The sequence below is a fragment of the Pezoporus flaviventris genome, unplaced genomic scaffold (assembly GCF_033815535.1).
Source record: "Pezoporus flaviventris isolate CSIRO_AGI_PZ_B2104156 unplaced genomic scaffold, CSIRO_AGI_Pfla_v1 ptg000031l, whole genome shotgun sequence".
Taxonomy (NCBI): Eukaryota; Metazoa; Chordata; class Aves; order Psittaciformes; family Psittacidae; genus Pezoporus; species Pezoporus flaviventris.
Genome location: NW_026892579.1, coordinates 45985050 through 46001994, shown reverse-complemented (window position 1 = coordinate 46001994; position 16945 = coordinate 45985050). Strand labels below are relative to the sequence as shown.

General features: G+C 38.4%; 1 protein-coding gene across 11 annotated transcripts in view; it reads left to right on the top strand.

Moving 5' to 3' along the window:
- The window catches only part of PUM2 (pumilio RNA binding family member 2), a 76838-nt gene that overhangs the window by 46277 nt on the left and 13616 nt on the right, over nucleotides 1–16945 (top strand). For 9 of the 11 annotated variants that reach the window (XM_061460895.1, XM_061460894.1, XM_061460896.1 and 6 more), the window contains 4 exons: nucleotides 463–607; nucleotides 8128–8271; nucleotides 9262–9543; nucleotides 14286–14522. In XM_061460895.1, coding sequence (XP_061316879.1) covers nucleotides 463–607; nucleotides 8128–8271; nucleotides 9262–9543; nucleotides 14286–14522 — 808 coding nt within the window. The remainder of the gene's footprint in view (nucleotides 1–462; nucleotides 608–8127; nucleotides 8272–9261; nucleotides 9544–14285; nucleotides 14523–16945) is intronic. The other 2 variants (XM_061460900.1, XM_061460899.1) reach the window with 1 other exon arrangement.

The window sequence follows — 16945 nt, the reverse complement described above, 5'->3', positions numbered from 1 at the left end:
TGAAACTCACTGCATTTTTGCAGCATTGTTGGCACTGTAATGTTAATTATTTAGACGAGTTACTACGAGCTCTGAAGTTTTCTGACTTGAATCATTCTGTTGCCTGAAAATAATATAAGTCAATGTATTTATCAGGGAAGGACAGGTGTTCAGTTAATAAATAATGGAAATCATAAATATATAACTCTTAGAGAGTTTTGTCCTTTATTACCATTGATGGAACACATGAGCTCTGCTGTGCAGAGCAAGGCAGATACTTCATTGCCACATTTGTCAGCAAATACTACATGCCTTTTATTCTTTCATGTATCTGTGAAAACAGCAAGGTGGAGTATTCCCAAAATGAAATTCAGAGCTAAGTGGCATCAAATATGCAAAGGAACTGAATTATACATTTTTCAGCACAAAATGGGCTTGCCTTCTTATCTTTTAAGGAAAGGGTGTCTTATTGGTCTTTTCCAGGTTCTGCGTGCTGGAGCAACTCAACGCCCACTTACTCCCAGTCAGGGTCAGCAAGGGCAGCAGGCAGAGTCACTTGCAGCAGCTGCAGCAGCAGCAGCAAATCCTGCTTTGGCTTTTGGTCAGGGTCTTGCTACAGGTATGCCAGGTATGTGTGTTACCAGTGGATTGAGAGAATCATTGACACTTAAAATGTTGGTGTTATTACATAACAAGACTTGGAGAGTTAATCTGTTATGTTAATGGTAAGCTGCTTAGAACTGAGTTCTACATAGTTTTATATTGTTCAGTTGGATTAAAATACTGGCACAGCATTTCTAGAGCACAAGAAGTTTTGGGCATTTTCTCTTGTATTTGTTGTTGCAAATGTGTGCACAAGGAGTATGGTTGGGTTTTGCAGGAGAAATTCATATATAATGAAGCAACTGTATGCTGTCTTAAAAGGTCATGAATTGTCTGGTTATTCTGATGCAACAGGAAGTATTAATTTGTCTTCCTGAAGTGATGTTTTACTTGCAGCATGTAGTAATAAAATCTAAAATGCAGAATCCAAAATTAGGAAATTTAAAAGAATATTACTGCTTAGTCATCTCTGAAGATCACAGTGTGCTTAAACTGGCAGCACTCTAAAGCTTGGAGCCTCAGATCCTTTTAGCATACATGGCTTCTGACTATACCCGTGGGATAAGTATTCTCAGTCTCAGTACATATGTCATAAATGTACTAGCTTTAAGTTCAGCATCGCTTTAAGGTATTTGGTACGATTACCTGAGCAAGGACAAGTTAAGTATACTTGGCTGTTCTTCAATATGAAAGCTAAGATTTTACTTGATTAAGTTAGGTAATGATGAAGGTAGCTGAAACTGAGTTTGACTTGTACAGATTCTCCTCTGTCAGCGCTGCTGTCAAATGCCTCATAATCTTCAGAAATCAGAGCTAATTTGTTACTGGATGCTGTGGGACTGCATTGTGCATTTTCTGTTCATGATCAGATTCTAAGCCTCTAGCTGCTGAACAGTCTGGCTCTTGTGTTTTTTCTTTTCTGTTTTGTTTTATAACTGCCTTTTTATTTCTTACCATGCAGCTTTTAGCATCTTTCTTTTCCACATAAAATGAGGAATCGGCTAAGTGTGCTGTCATAGCACCTGTCAAATGGTGTCTCTGCACCTCACCAAAGCAGTGGAGAAAGCCTGCAGTGATACCAGAGGTGCTATAAACATCTTTTTGCAAATGCTTCAAAGGTTTACCTGTACTTCTTTTTGTATGTCTTTGCCTGGGGGCGAAGTGGGGTAGTATTACTTATTAGTTCTCACTGTGGACATGGATTTCTAAAACAGGCGGATGGTCCATGACTTGTAAAAAGCCTGTGAGATTTAGCTTGATTCAGATCAACATGTGAGACCTTGAGCCAGCCCAGATTTGTGACTTAATGTCACAAAAAAGAGCATTATTTTCAAAAAATAAAGCATCTGTTTTAAGTCAGGGATAGTTCTTAAACCCCACAAAAAAGCCCGCTCTCCAAAGGGATGATTAAAAGCAATACTGAGTGGTCAAATGCAGGATAGGCTCTTGAATTGCTGAGTTTATGTGAAGATTGGACTTCCTTCACAAGGAAGGAAGGCTGAGGAAGTTGGAGCTGTTCAGCCTGGAGCAGAGAAGGCTGAGTGGAGACCTCATAGCAGCCTTCCAGTATCTGAAGGGGGCCTATAGGGATGCTGGAGAGGGACTCTTCATTAGAGGCTGTAGTGACAGGACATGGGGTAATGGGTTCAAACTTAAACAGGGGAAGTTTAGATTGGATATAAGGAGGAAATTCTTTCCTGTTATGGTGGTGAGGCACTGGAATGGGTTGCCCAGGGAGGTTGTGAATGCTCCATCCCTGGCAGTGTTCAAGGCCAGGCTGGATGAGGCCTTTGGTGATATGATTTAGCGTGAGGTGTCCCTGCCCATGGCAGGGGGGTTGGAACTAGATGATCTTAAGGTCCTTTCCAACCCTAACGATTCTATGATTCTAAGCCCCAAGAGGTTTTCCATGAGGGCAGGGGTCTTTCTGTTCAGCTTCCATTATAGGGTACTTCTTGGTCCCATCTGCTGCATGCCTGGATAGACAGAGATTTTTACTGTTCTGTCATAGGAATTGTGTGCAACTGACGTTCAACCTTACTGACCACACTGTTGCAGGGAATAAGGCTCAAAATATAAGCAAGCCAGGCATTTATTTTCTCAGTCATCATAAGATGGTTTTGTAGTGAGTCATAGGGAGTAATGGTGATTCTTCTTAGGTGAAAGAGAAGGATACAAGATGATGAAAAGGATACAGGCCACTTTAGATGGGAATCGTGATACTGTTTTACATGTCTAGATACTTAAGGCTCTTTCTGTAGGTAGTGAAAAGAAATAGGAACTTTTACTCTTGATTCATCTGCCTCTATTTTAGTTACCTGATTTAGGATAAAGTGGATTTTGCTCCAGAGCTGCCTTTTTCTATCCACTTACTGTAAAATTGAGTCAAGATGAGTAAATTACATCTAGGTAGCGAATTGTGATTAGGTGAATCCCAGGTAGTAACTGCTGAACATATGTAATAAATAAGAAGAAAATATGCAAAACTCTTGTTTCAATTGACTTAGATGTTTTACAAGAAAGTGTAAATCCAAACTGAGTTTCTAGGTTTTGAATATTCTTTACAGAGACAATATCTGTAGTTAGGCTTCACTGTGAGCTAATAAATGAGTATATTATTTGACTTGTCCAGCTGCTGTCTTTAAATTGTTTCTGCTGCTTTCTCCTTGCCACAGCCTTCATGCTGAATGAAATTCATGAGCTGTCCCAACTAGGGGATTGTTCTGTTTTTCGGATTTGATATTTCAAGTGTTTCTATATTAAGTATTCAGGGAGTTGTATTCATGTAGCACTTAAGGCACATATCTCATCCTAAGCGCAAAGTGTCTGAATTCCAGATTACTTTTAACGTAATTTTTCTGTTAAATCTCTTCCAGAAAAAAACATCTTCTCTTTTAAAAGCATCAGAAGTGAAATACATTTTGCATTGGAGTTGTGCAGTTGGTTTAAATTCTTCAGTCCTAATTTATCAAGTCTTTCAGTAACAAGGATTCTTGTAGACCAGTTTCTTACTGCATAAACTTTCAAGACAAAGCCAGAGGGTACTCCCAGTTTCATCATAATACGATCAGGATACGTTCTTTTCTACGAGTAAAACCAGTCCTCAACACAGACAGTGGCTGGACTCTGCTTAGTTGTCCTGCTTGAGGAATCTGCACCTGACCTTGGTTGTCTAAGGAGTCATTGTGCTCAGTGAAGATCCTCCCTAGTGCAGTTGCCATCCAAAGGCTGCAGAGCTGCTCAGCTTACCCTAAAATAGATGTCTAGCGGTGGGTCATTTGAATCCCTCCGGAGGCTTCATTGACTGCATTGGCTAGATCAGATACGACTTAGTCTGACTGAATTCATGCAAGTGAAGCCATTAACGCTGACTGTAATAGCGCATCTAGCATGCAAGTGGGCATGTAAACCAAGTTGTCTGGAAAACATGTATAAAACATTAAAATCAACAATTTTTGTCTATTGGCACTGAATTTTTTATTAGTTAGAGAAGCTTAAAGTGTGACATTGCAGTGGGTCTTGCATTCTATGCCTCCAGGAAGTATAAATAGAAGTAAAATTTAATTGTGGCAGACATACAGGGAGTTACAATATTGGCAAAGTTACAGTGGTTATAGAAAGTATAAATCACTTACTGGTAGGATAGCAAGTTCTGAATTTGTGTGAGGGCAAGTGCAAAGATAGGTGTATACATCTTCATTGGAACAAATGAAAGGTTACAGTGATTCAGATTTTGGTGAGCTTGGGAGACTGAAGTTGTCATGGTTTAAACCCAGCCAGACAGCTTGTTCACTCACTTGCCCTCCTTCTTGCCCTCCCCCTACTTCCGGAGGGACAGAGAGGAGAATCAAAAAGAATGAAACTCCCCCAGGTTGAGATAAGAACAGTTTAGTAACTAAGGTATAACACAAATCACTACTGCTACCACCAGTGATAACAATGATAAAGGAAATATAAGGGAAGAGAATACATCACCTCACCATCAGCCAACCGATAACTCGCCCTCCCCCAGCCTGACCAAGCACCGACTGATACCTCCTCCAGCCGTGCAGTCCAAGCCCTTCTGGGTAACTCTCAGTTACATCCTGGGCATGACGTGCTGTGGTATGGAATATCTCTTTGGTCAGTTTGGGTCAGGTGTCCTGTCTCTGCTTCCTCCTGGCTTCCCCTCCTCCCTGGCGGAGCATGAGGCTCACAAAGTCCTTGGCCAAACTAAAACATCCTTGTTATCAGCTCTGTTCCCAGGCCAAAAGTCAAAACACAGCACTGCACCAGCTACCAAGAAGGAGAAAAATGGCTGCTACTGCTGAACCCAGGACAGAAGTGAAGACTGCAGCATTTAAGGAAAGCCGGAAGATCAAGAGCTGAATAATTTTTCAAATCTGTATGCAGAGTAAAATAATCAGATCTTGGGAATGTTGAGAAAGGAGAAGCTGTAAACTTTCTGCATTAGGAGAGAGGACTCTACAATGACTTGCTCTTGAGTTATGCTCCTGAGTGGGGAGAGAGAGAGGTGTCAGGATGGTAGTGTTAAAAGGGGCAGATAATAGAGTTGGCAGGAAGAAGTGTCACATCTGTTAAGTTAAATTGAGTAGAGGGAAGTGACAAACTCTGACATATATTTGGGTGCCATCAACAAGAGAAGCTGCATAGAGGGAAGGGAGTAGGAGATCTGGGCAGAGCTTTGTGATATTGCATACAAAAATGTGAGAAGAGACTGTGAAGTATCCAGTGAAAGCCACTGAAGAAATTACTGGATGGATAAAAGCAATACTAAGAAAGGGCTGCATGAGCCAACAGAACAGATTTCCTCTCATTCTTTTAAGAACATTTAAAGTTTCTGTGAAAAGAATTCAGAAAGTTTTCAGAGTCTCTAGTTTCAAAGACAATTAAAAATCATTTCAGCAAAGCACACTACTGGTAAACCAGATTGTTTACTTTCATATTCCCTGCTGATCTAGGGACAGTAAGTGTGGATAGAGCAGTTGCATTCTAAAATAAGAGGTGTGATCAGAAGCTGATTAGGAAGCAGAGTATGGTTTAGGTTTTTGGTTGCAGTGGAAGACTACAGTAACCTTCAATGTGAAGGCACTGTAAGGAGCTTTGATAGTTGTTAATCTAGAGTGGGAATTGCATAGCCACAGGGAAGTGATGATGAATGGAGAGGTAATAAAAACTGAAACAGAAAGAGAGAGGGAATTAGAGAAGACCTAGCAAGTCATCATCTCATCTTTGATAAAAGAGAAGGCTGGAAATAGTTCTAAATTTTGTGTTCACCTTTCTGGTGATTGCAGAGTACTGTGAAGGAAGGGAAAGGAGAAGAGTTAAGTTTTGCTGTGAGAGCTGTTCTTCAGTTACTTAATCTGATATGGGATGGTCTCTCTGAAATTGAATTTTTGATGTCAGACCAAATATTTTTATACCCTCGAGGCTGCAAGTGCACTTGGCAAGATCTTGGCAATTTCACAAATAGTCCTACATTGCTTTGTTTTAGTAGATCAGAGTAGAAAGCTAAGAGGCCTCTTATTCCAGTTCAGAATGTGTTCATTTCTGAGATTAGGAACACAGAAGCACCCAGTCATAGCTTGAACCTTCTGTGATGGATGGCATCTTGATATTACTGACATAGCCTGTTTGTGGGTGGCATCACAGATAAGACAATGGCAAGGAAATATCAAGAGAAATTAAGCATTTTCTAGAGCAGAGAGCAATTCCATTTTTTTTTAATGCAGCATTCATACTAATCAGTTATTTTAGAAAATGAAAGTTAACTTTACTGCATTAGCATTAATCCTAGTACATTTAATTTGTGCAGTACTGTGTCAGGTTGGGGTTTTTTGGTTTGGTTTTTGGTTTGGTTTGGTTGTGGTTTTGTTTTGCCCAGTGTTTTGCATTGGAAGTAGGCTTGTTTACATTGTGGGCGTGAAGTTCTATAAAATATTGTGCATTAGCCTCTTATGAGCACAAGGGTGTAAATATATGATCAGGTCTTTTTTATACTGCTGTAGCGTTATTCGTGGATTTGCACATTTGAAGGGGGCGGGGCAGAATGAATACTGGTAAATATTAGTTCTGAGTTCTGAAACAGTGGTTTTATATTATACAACAGTAACAAATGGTGGGACCAACATGGGATTATCATTAGAATGTGCTACAAGTAAAGGTAGAAATTATGTAGGTACTAGTAACTGCTAATGTGTGCAGGAACATATGTGGAGCTTTCCTAATCATCTGGTACTCTATGCTGTTTTTTCTACTGAACTACAGTAAAAGAGACAGCCATCACTGACTTCTCCCTACCTTGGGAATGTAGCAGCCCTTCTTAGTAGTAGAGCAGCACACCACAATCCTGTAGGTGGAAGAGGCAGTGGAACCTACAGTGAAGGTTTCCTGACCAGTTCAATAGTAGGAACCTGTTTTGGCTGGTTTTAACTAGCCAAACTTTCAGACAAGCTCTGTGGAGGACAACTGCCTTGCTATGTAGTTGGTGAGAGAGAAAGTAGAAGCACCTAGAATACAAAAGAAGTGGTGAGCAGTGAGAGCAAACAGGTTTGGAATGATAGTAATAGCAAGTTTTCCAGAAAAGTATAGCACATTCCTCTCTGGAACAGTGAGTTGAACCTAAATATGTGGATCGTAACCATTCCTCTCCTGTTCAGTTACTATTGGAGTCTCATTCATATCTTCAGATCTTCTTGGTGTGAGAGAATTTGGATCTGTGTTTCCAGTTTCCCTGCAGAGTATTTTAAACACCAGGCCAGTAGGTAGATGGTGTTTCTAGCTGTTTCTGGAGCAAGGCATCTAGGCAGAGGAGGTTACACAGATGTTTTAGAAACTGAGGAGGAGAAAATGTGACTTGGAAGCCTGGTGACTGAGGTACTCACCTGGAATTAGAGGTCCAGGTCTTTATGTTTAGGTCTGTATGTATTTCAGAGAGAACTCTGCTAGACCTAGTTCTGAACATACATGGAAACTGACTTAAAATAGTGTGCAAAATCTTGGTTCTTACACATACAAAGATAGATGTGTGATTTTTATAATTTCGCCTTTTTTCTTAAAAGAATTAGTATATGAACATGGGAGGCGTATTGAAATTCTTTTGTGTTTTGATTTATTGTTTTGTAAGAATAGTCAACAAGATAAATGTATAACATTTTCAGTTGCTGAAAGAAGTTGGTTCTGTAATCTGAATATGACCAATGGTGTTCCTGCACCTTCTCACTATGAAGCTTACTTTGTTAACTTTGAAAATAAAATTCAGCTTCACTAAATTTAGCTGTTATTCTAGCTTTAACAAACTATGTAAAGCATTCCTAAGTAAGATTTTGTCGCAGCCTTTTATGATGATCACTGTGTTTTATTTTGATGTCCAGTAAATGTTCTAAGGCCATATGGCAGCTGTGCTGTTTTCCGCCTTGTAGTTTGTTGTCAAGACTATTTCAAGGAGAGAAAAAAAGCTGACTGCTGAGACTATTTGTATGTCCTGGGTTCAGAATACTAAACCATGACACTATGCTACTATTTCTTTTGTTCTTTGTTCTGTAGGCTATCAAGTACTAGCTCCCACTGCCTATTATGATCAGACTGGTGCCTTAGTAGTAGGCCCTGGAGCAAGAACCGGCCTTGGAGCACCAGTCAGATTAGTGGCCTCAACTCCTGTTATAATCAGTTCTGCAGCAGCACAAGCAGGTAAGTATTTTATCTTGTGTGGAGGTTGATGAGTATTTGATGATGTATTTTGTATTCGTCTGTGCAATTTCCTAGCTGTGAAGGATATACCATGCATGATTGCTCTCTTACACTGTTGCCTCCCTTTCTCTGAGGTTCTTTCTCAGAGAAGTAGTTTTCCTTTTTTAATTAAAATTTACAGTCCTCTCCCCATAGCTATACAGACGTGTTTCTGCAGATGTTGTTGCTTGTCAGATATAAGCATTTTCCCCTTTCCTCTCCTCATGCATATAGCACGCACTTCTCATCAGTCCCCTGAATGGCATTCCCTAAGAAGCAATCATTTTATTGCTTCGGCCTGGCAGAAGATGACTGAGTGCTCTGGGCCTTGCTGTGCTTTTCTTTTGAACGTATTTTCTTCTGAAAAGTGAGGCAAGGAAAAAAGCTAGAATGGACAGCATAAGAGGAGAATTAGTTACATGAAGTCTCTGGTTTTCTTTTTTCTCTTCCTGGCAGTGATGAGGTCTGGTACTACTTTACTGAACCGTTGTATTTATTGCATTCATTAAACTAAATACTAGCACTAGATTAAATTAATCTGTTCAGAAAATTAGATTTTAAGTTAATCTGTAAGCTTTTTTTCTCAGTGCAGAACTTGCTTCTAGACATCAGCAGTTGAAGATGTCTTTGAATGATTTAGCTGCTACTGTACTATTGCAACTTTGAATATAAAAGTACAGTTCAGTAAACAGTAGTGTCTTGTATGTTTACACTGAAAATTCTCTCTTACATTAACAGTTGTACAGCCTTGTTTAGCCTACAACATATGCTTTATTCATTTTTTTCCTTGGGTAATGAAGACTGTAATACTAGAAAGTCTCTTTTAAGTCCTTTAATATTTGAATTTCTGCTTGTTAAAGAGGGCTTCAAGAAAATAGTTTAGACCTGAATAGCCTATTTTCAGTCAGAAATGTTTAAGAGAGTAATTGTGATTGAAAACGTGTTTTACAGCTGCAGCTGCTTCAGCTGGAGGAACAGCAAACAATCTTGCGGGAGCCACGAACGGTCTTTTTCGGCCACTTAGTGCCCAGCCACAACAACAGCAACAGCAAACAAATAGTAGCCTACAATCCAATTCATTTTATGGCAGTAACTCTTTGACCAATAACTCCCAGAGCAGTTCCCTTTTTTCACATGGTCCTGGCCAACCAGGAAGCACATCTCTTGGCTTTGGAAGTAGCAGCTCTTTAGGAGCAGCTATCGGCTCTGCACTTGGTGGATTTGGCTCATCAGGTAGGTTGTTAATATAGTGAGGAAATTCTGTGAGACTTTTGTGTTAAGCAAAAAAATGTATCTGTATCCAGTCATCATATATACACATACATTTCTAAAAAGAATGCAAAAGTAGATTATTCAAATTTAAAACAAATTACAGGGAAGAAAAAAGGGGGTTTAAGTTCATTTGAGCTCTATATAGAAGATGTATTTTTGAAGGATGATCTGTAGTCATAGATACTTCCAAAACACTTTTCCATATTGATCACTGTACTCTGCCCCAGAAGTTTGTAACTGATTTTAGTAACCTTTTTATTATCAAGGAATTCTTCATTCTGTGCTTAAAGTAACAGTTGATGATGTTTGAGAGATGTATTCTTCTGTGTAATTTTCATGTCAGGAAAATTCCAAGTTCTAGAAAAAAATTAAATAGGATGTGACTTTCTAAATTTGATCTAATATTGAAGCGTATGTTTCCACCACATAGGATTTATAAAATGAAAACACTTAATACTCAAGTATAATCCTTGTTAACTCTGGTAGATTTAATCTCAGATACAGTTAAGCCTAAATAGTTCTGTGCAAGTCTGGGGCCTTAAATGACTTCAACAGATGCCCCTAAATATTATCAACCTATTTGTATTGAACAAGGAAAAAAAAATAGTTAATGTTGCCATCATCTTTCTGCCCAGAAGCAGAAATTTCCTATTCACACAGTTTTTAAATATGCAGGGTAGGTTTTCTTATTTTTCAGATTCAGTACTAGTAAGACAAATTATCTTTTCTAAAGAATATTTACTTTGTCTATTAGTCTCTTTAAGTCACAGCTATTATTATTATTTCATCCATGGACTGTCTTTATAGTCTTATGTATCTTGCAGAGTGGTAGGAATTGGGGAAAACTTATGTACTCTAGCCGTATTCTTTTTGAAATTTAATGCCCCAAGGGAAATAAAACCTAAATGTTGAAATGCAAAAAGATTATTACAAAATAGCTTAATATATGGAAAAGCAGAAGGAAAAACATGCCCTTCAGAGTTAAAATACAATACCTGTTATTTGGTAGCTAAGTGGAGATGAATACTAACACCCAATGTACTGCATAATAACACAGTGATTTTCTCGTCGTTGTTCATAAGTAACCTAAAAAATTATTCACTTGAACAAAACTAAAGCTAGGAAATCAGAATCGAGTTTAACACTGATCCCCTCTAATACCTGATTTTAAAGACCGTCTTTAACAAAAGGATAAAAATGCAGAGCCTACTCAGTCATGTAGGGTTTCTTAATTTTCTATAATATCATAGCAGGTAAATCTTATTTAAAAGTAACTGTGCTATCCAGGTACTGTATTTTGTAATATAATTTGTCCTGAGCTACTTGCAGGATTTCAGTGAATTCTTAGCAGCTGTGTTCCCCTTTAGCTACGTTTTCATTTTATTGATAGTTAGTGATATTGCATATTGAATCCACTGCACTCATTTAAGTCTCTAGGTAGAATATTTTTTTAAAAAAAGTCTTTATCCAACATTACTCCGTAGAATACAAATTTCAGTTGTGTATCTACTCTACTCAGCATAGTTCTTTCTGGCACAGGAGATTAAGCTTTTTTCTTGTAGCAGAGGTCAGTTCAAGCTTTGTCCAGAGCCTTCAGCATAGACAACATATGCTGAAATCTTACAGCAGTATCCCAGGTGATTTAGTTAGCATGGTAGTTTCCCCAGGGAATCAGGAAGCCTATGCTCTTGCAGTTTGGGAAGTGCTGATGAAAGGTGCTATCAAAACCTGAAATATTTTTAGTAATATCATTTGAATAAAAATATATTGAAAGTGCCCTTCTGCCAAGTATAAATTCTACTTGCCATAACAGCCACTTTAAAAATGCTTCCTGGTTATTTTTTGTTTTTAAAGGAGTTCCTGAGCAGTATGCACATATGAAATTAATTACACTGATGAGTACTTACACAAATAGGGTTATTACTTGTTGAGGCAAATCAAAAACAAGTTCAATTTTTTATTTGCCAAAGTTTCAGCTTCTTTGTAACTCCCCGTAGTGTGTTGTAAAGCTTGAATGTCAGTTAAAATACAGCCATGAAGATTGACAGATGGCAATACAGATCTTCCCCTTATGATTTCAGTTATTGCAGGGGGAAAAAAATAATAGCTCTGCAAAAAATGCAGTGGTGAACATGTTGTAGCTAAATGGCTGAATCACAGAATAAAAACCAGAAGAGGCAAACATACCGTATAAATGGCTGTTCGTACTTTACCGTCTCTTTTATTATGAGGTCACTCATACTTCATTTAAAGGTTTAGGTACATGATAAATTACTGCAGCTTAAGAGGTAACTAAGAATTGGATCCACTATGGCAGCTTTCCAGATGCCAATTTCTGGCGTGTAACAAGTGTAAAGTAATTGCATTACCTTAGATAGTGGTGAAGAGGGGTAAGCTAATTCAAGCTGGGTTTTGTGAGCTTTGTTTGTGTGTGTGTGAAAATGCAGCTCAGCTGGTTCACAGTAACTTGTTAAGCTGCAGTAATTTAGCTGAGTAAGACACTCTGAAAGCAGACTAAAGTTTGCTTGGTTTTATTAATAGCCAGAGAAATAACAGTCCCTCATGTAGCGCTGTATTAACATTCACATGCTTCTGTAGCCGAGCCAGAACTTGTAGAGCTAGTCTTAAATCTTGAGATTTCTTTCAACTGCTGCCTTAGTTTGCTCTTCTGATTTCTTATTCCCAGACTCCTTGCCTAGTTAGTCCAGTATCTTTTCCTTTTGGCTTCTTCTCTAGTATGTCTTCCTTCCCAGTTTCCAGGCAATACCTATCTCTCATTTTCCCTTCCAAATATGTTTCTGTTTCTGCTTGTACTGTGTAATGTGCCCATCAGCAGCTTGCTGTTCCAGTCTTTTTGCCCCACAGTTACATATACCTTCCACAGCCTAACCTTTCTTCAGATCCACTCTCTTCATCTTCAGTCCCACTGGTTTCGAAAGTGCTTGCAGTTTTTCTTGCAGTGTCCTTGTTGGCTCCTGTCTGACCTTTCTCTCTTCCTTGTTCTGGTTTCCTTCTTTTTTTTTTTTTTCTCCCTTTTCCTTTTTCCTTGGTGTATTTCTTGTGTTTGGCTGTTGTCTCCTCTGCATTTGAAGTAGAAGGCTTCCTTTTCACAATGTCTGATGCACTTTCCAAACACAAGGTGGGACCTTGGACAGCAATTTGAGTCCATTTTTGGCATGGCACATAGACGCCTAGAAGTTAAATTGCAGGGAAAACCTCTATCAGCCATCTCAGACATGGCTGTGTATGGACAGGAGTTTTAAGTTTTCACCTGTGTGTCTGTAGGAGATCTGTGCTAAACTTGGAAGAACTGTGATATTTGCTAAGATTTTTAGCTCCGTCAGAGAGAGCTACAGTGAAAGTAAGGTCTTCTGTTGCTAGCATATTGGTCTGAGTACGTGAAGCATTAACTTCTCATATAATAGGTAGCTGGATTATTTTGCTAAGCATAAAGCATCTTTCCTTGCCTGTTTTTCTGAAATTGCAGTGTTGTTTGGGCATAACTACTTTGCAAAATTTGGTCTAAGCAGGTACCTGCCATGAAAAGTATTGGCCAAGTTGCTAATGTTATGAGAAAAAAAAAAAAGGTCTTAAAATAGGAAGTATCAGGCAACCTTTATATTGGGTCCTGCTGATAGCTTTAGTAGGAAGGTACCTGACAGGGGTAAAGATGATGGAAGTGTAAATTCTGGCCTTCTCATTTTTAAATTGGAAGTAGAAATCAGATTTTCCAAATTCAGCTTAAGAAGCATCTTTGTTATCAAAATATCCAGAATGTGGTTTTGTTCATGAGTATAATAATGTTCCAGTGTTTAAAATAGGCACTCTAGTTTAATATATCACTAGTACTCAACAGATACTAGAATTTAACACTTCTAAAAGCTTTTTATTCTCCTAATTTATCCTAGACTGTTCATTACCCTGCTGAATGGTGCTGTGCAGGATAATCAGTCCTTCAGTAATATACTGCTATCCAAGCTTCTAGTCTAATTCAACTTTCAGAAATACTGGTAGCAGTAAAGTTCCATTTTTAGTTTCTTACCGTAATTTTCTTGTCTCTGCTCTGCTTCTCATCTTGTTCTTAGCCTATTTATTCCCTCTTTATAATATCTTTTCAAAACACCTCTTTGAGAACCATAATTCTTATAGGGAATTTTAAGTAGTTGTTTTTTTCCTACAGGTGAGGGGTTCACAAACAAGAGGAAGTTCAGAAACAGCTGAACAGGAACATAAATTGTTTTCTGAACCCTTAAACGACAACAACCAATTGTCTTGAGCCTTTTTCCTGAAATCAAGTATCACTGACTGATAATTTACAGTGGAAAAGCAATTATCAATGAGTTCAGTGGGAATATTTTTAGAATCATTTGTTCTATAAAGTGTTAGTGTAACTTAATCTCTTAAATTCCATGTTTGTCCCAAAGCCTGAAGCCAGGAGGGTAAATCAGAGTACTGCAATATTACTGTGAGAAGTCTAGAATGAAATGTTGAAAGACATGGGCATTGGTGAAATTACTTATCAGTGGTATGTTTATACTCACTTAGATTTACTTAAAAGCATGTGTGGTAATCACAGTAATTTGTCTTTGTCATAACGATTGCTGTAATTATTGTGATCGCATCTGTTATTGCCCAGCTGTAGTTGGGGATAGGTTTCATTCAGTTGACACTGTGTAATTAGGGTCTTTTTATTTCTTCTTCAGTTGGCAGTTCTGCAAGTAGTAGTGCCACAAGGAGAGATTCTCTATCTACTAGCTCTGACTTGTACAAAAGATCTAGTAGCAGCCTAGCACCCATAGGGCAGCCATTTTACAATAGTCTGGGATTTTCCTCCTCTCCAAGTCCAATAGGCATGCCTCTGCCAAGCCAAACGCCAGGACATTCACTTACGCCACCGCCATCACTTTCATCACATGGATCCTCATCCAGTTTGCATTTAGGTAAAAAAATACAAAAACAAAAAACAAAAAAAAAACACTTTTTGTTTGTATGTGTGTATGTATTTCTGTGTGTAAAATATGTGTTGCGTAAGAGATGTCACGTTACCTTTGCTGTTAAACAGTTTTGTAATGAAGTAGGCCCATTCCTGAAAGGTGAAGAGTGCTCTCAAATGCTACTTGATTTAACAGTGGAGGGCACTCAGTGTTTTGCAGTATCAGGCCAACAAGTGGTTTTTCTTCCCTTGCAGAAGCCCGGTAGAGAGCCCAGTAAGATTTACTGTTCCTTGTGTATTATGTTTCTACAGTATGACAAGCAAAGGTGCATTACATTTTTTCTACTTCAGTGTATTACCACTTAAAGGGCGTTTTAAGACAATACTGTGTTTAACCGTGAAGTGACTTTCACTACTGCCCCCTACTTTTCTAAAGTAGGAAAGTGAGCAAAGGACTCAGTATAAAACATATTGAAAGGTGATTTGTGTATCAGTGAGCCTACTATCCTGTGGCCCAGATGCTTTGCCAGGAAGACGGTTTAGCACCAGGCTTGTGGAAAAAAATGCAGTTTGAAAGGAGTAGCAAAGGCTTCATCAGTGGTGGCTTTCTGTTATCAAATGCATTTTTTTAAGGAATGATGATAGTAATGTTTTAGAAAATCTTTTGAGCTAGTTAGATGACATGGGGGCTCAAACGTAAAAAAAATCACCAAAAAGAAAAATAGTTTACAAATGTAAAGAAACCCTGCCACAGCCTGCAGTATATTTAGAAGATAACGCCTCTAACCTGAGGTTACTTGATAAGCTTTCTCTGTTTTTCACTGCAAATATTTGTGGTCATTTAATTTGGATGCTAAAATCATACAGTGAAATTGGATGTCATCTCAACATTGACTTGCTTGTTGCTCCAGTAACTGTTCAGTGCATGATTCTGTGCATGTAACAGGCAACCTAATCCCCTGTACTTCGGTAAATACAAATAAAATGGGCAAAACTTTAAAAGTGCCTACCAGAATACACTTTGAGACATGTGTGAGTGATTTGTGTAACAAGGTTTAAAAAGTAATTTAAATATATTACATTTCTAGTTCAGTATCCCCTTCACAGTTAAGTGCTGCATACCCGAAGTAAAACAGGGCAAGGGGATGTTTCAGCACATTTTATTTTTTTTTACTTACCTTTTTTCCTTTTTCAGGTCTACAAAGTGCACCTTTGGGCTGAGACCGAGCATGGAAAGTTTCAGCCCAAATGGCGGCTTTTGAGAAAGTTCTGAACATCTGACAATGGGGTTATCATGGAAATCTCTTTCTTTCTTTCTGTTCAAAGTACTCTCACAATAGTTTTCATATGGCTGAAAACTATACTGAAATCAAACTTTGGAAGGCATTATCGAAAATTCAAAACAGCCAAAGTTTTGTGTTGTTTCACATTTGATAAATGTTGAAAGACTTCTTTCAATGCTGAGAAAATAAACTGTGATCAGTATAGAGGACTACCTCTGTTATCAGAAACTGTTAAATACTGATTTGAATCCGTTTAGGGCTGTTTGGCTGTGTGAACTAAGCTTAGTAGCTTGTTAAATCATGTTCTAGATCAGTGTGTAAAGGCCAGAATGTGCAGTTGTACTCTGAAAATTGACACAACCTTGATGGCTTCCATGTGTACTGCCTCTTCATCTTCCAAATGAAGTGGACCTTGATTATGGGTAAATTTTTGCTACCTTACCAGATCAGTCTGAAACTTTGGCAATTGAGGTCTTTTGGATTTTTGCTTTGGCAGAAATGCAGTAATTTTTTCAGCATTCTCTGCAGTCTGCTCTGTGTTGTGCCTTTGGGCAGTTATATCCAAGGTGTACTGGCACAGAAAGTTGAAGGTTATTTCTGCAGTTAATTGTCTGTCCTGTTGAATTTATTCTGATGTGTTCATCAACCACTTTTTGGAAGCATTTGGTTTGTTCTCAGATATAAAAAAATAAAACTAAGAAGGCAAAGCTTTCTCACCAAGTGAGAGTTATACCTGAAATCAAAGGGAGTATATTTTAAGAAGGGTATGATTATCACGTAATCACTTTTCAGAGTAGAACAACATTGTAAGTTCATGTCTGCATGCAGTTTCCACTGGTATTCTGATAATGCCTGTCAAATGCAGCTCTTCCTCCACTTTCAAAACTTGTTGTCCTGCCTGCTTAATATCAACAGGTTCAGCTAAGTTTAATTCCTGTTTTAAAAAGGGTATCAAACTCACTTGCTCATGTTTCAGCCACCAGAATACCAGAGCACAATACTGGGAAAGGGTGCATGGTTTTATAACCCCTTTGTCAGACACTGCTGCAGTTTGTAGCTTAAAAGACCAATTTCCCTTTTACAAGATATTTGTGATATTTTACTGTTTTCTGTCTTTTCTCACCAACTCTTATCCAACATCCTAAAG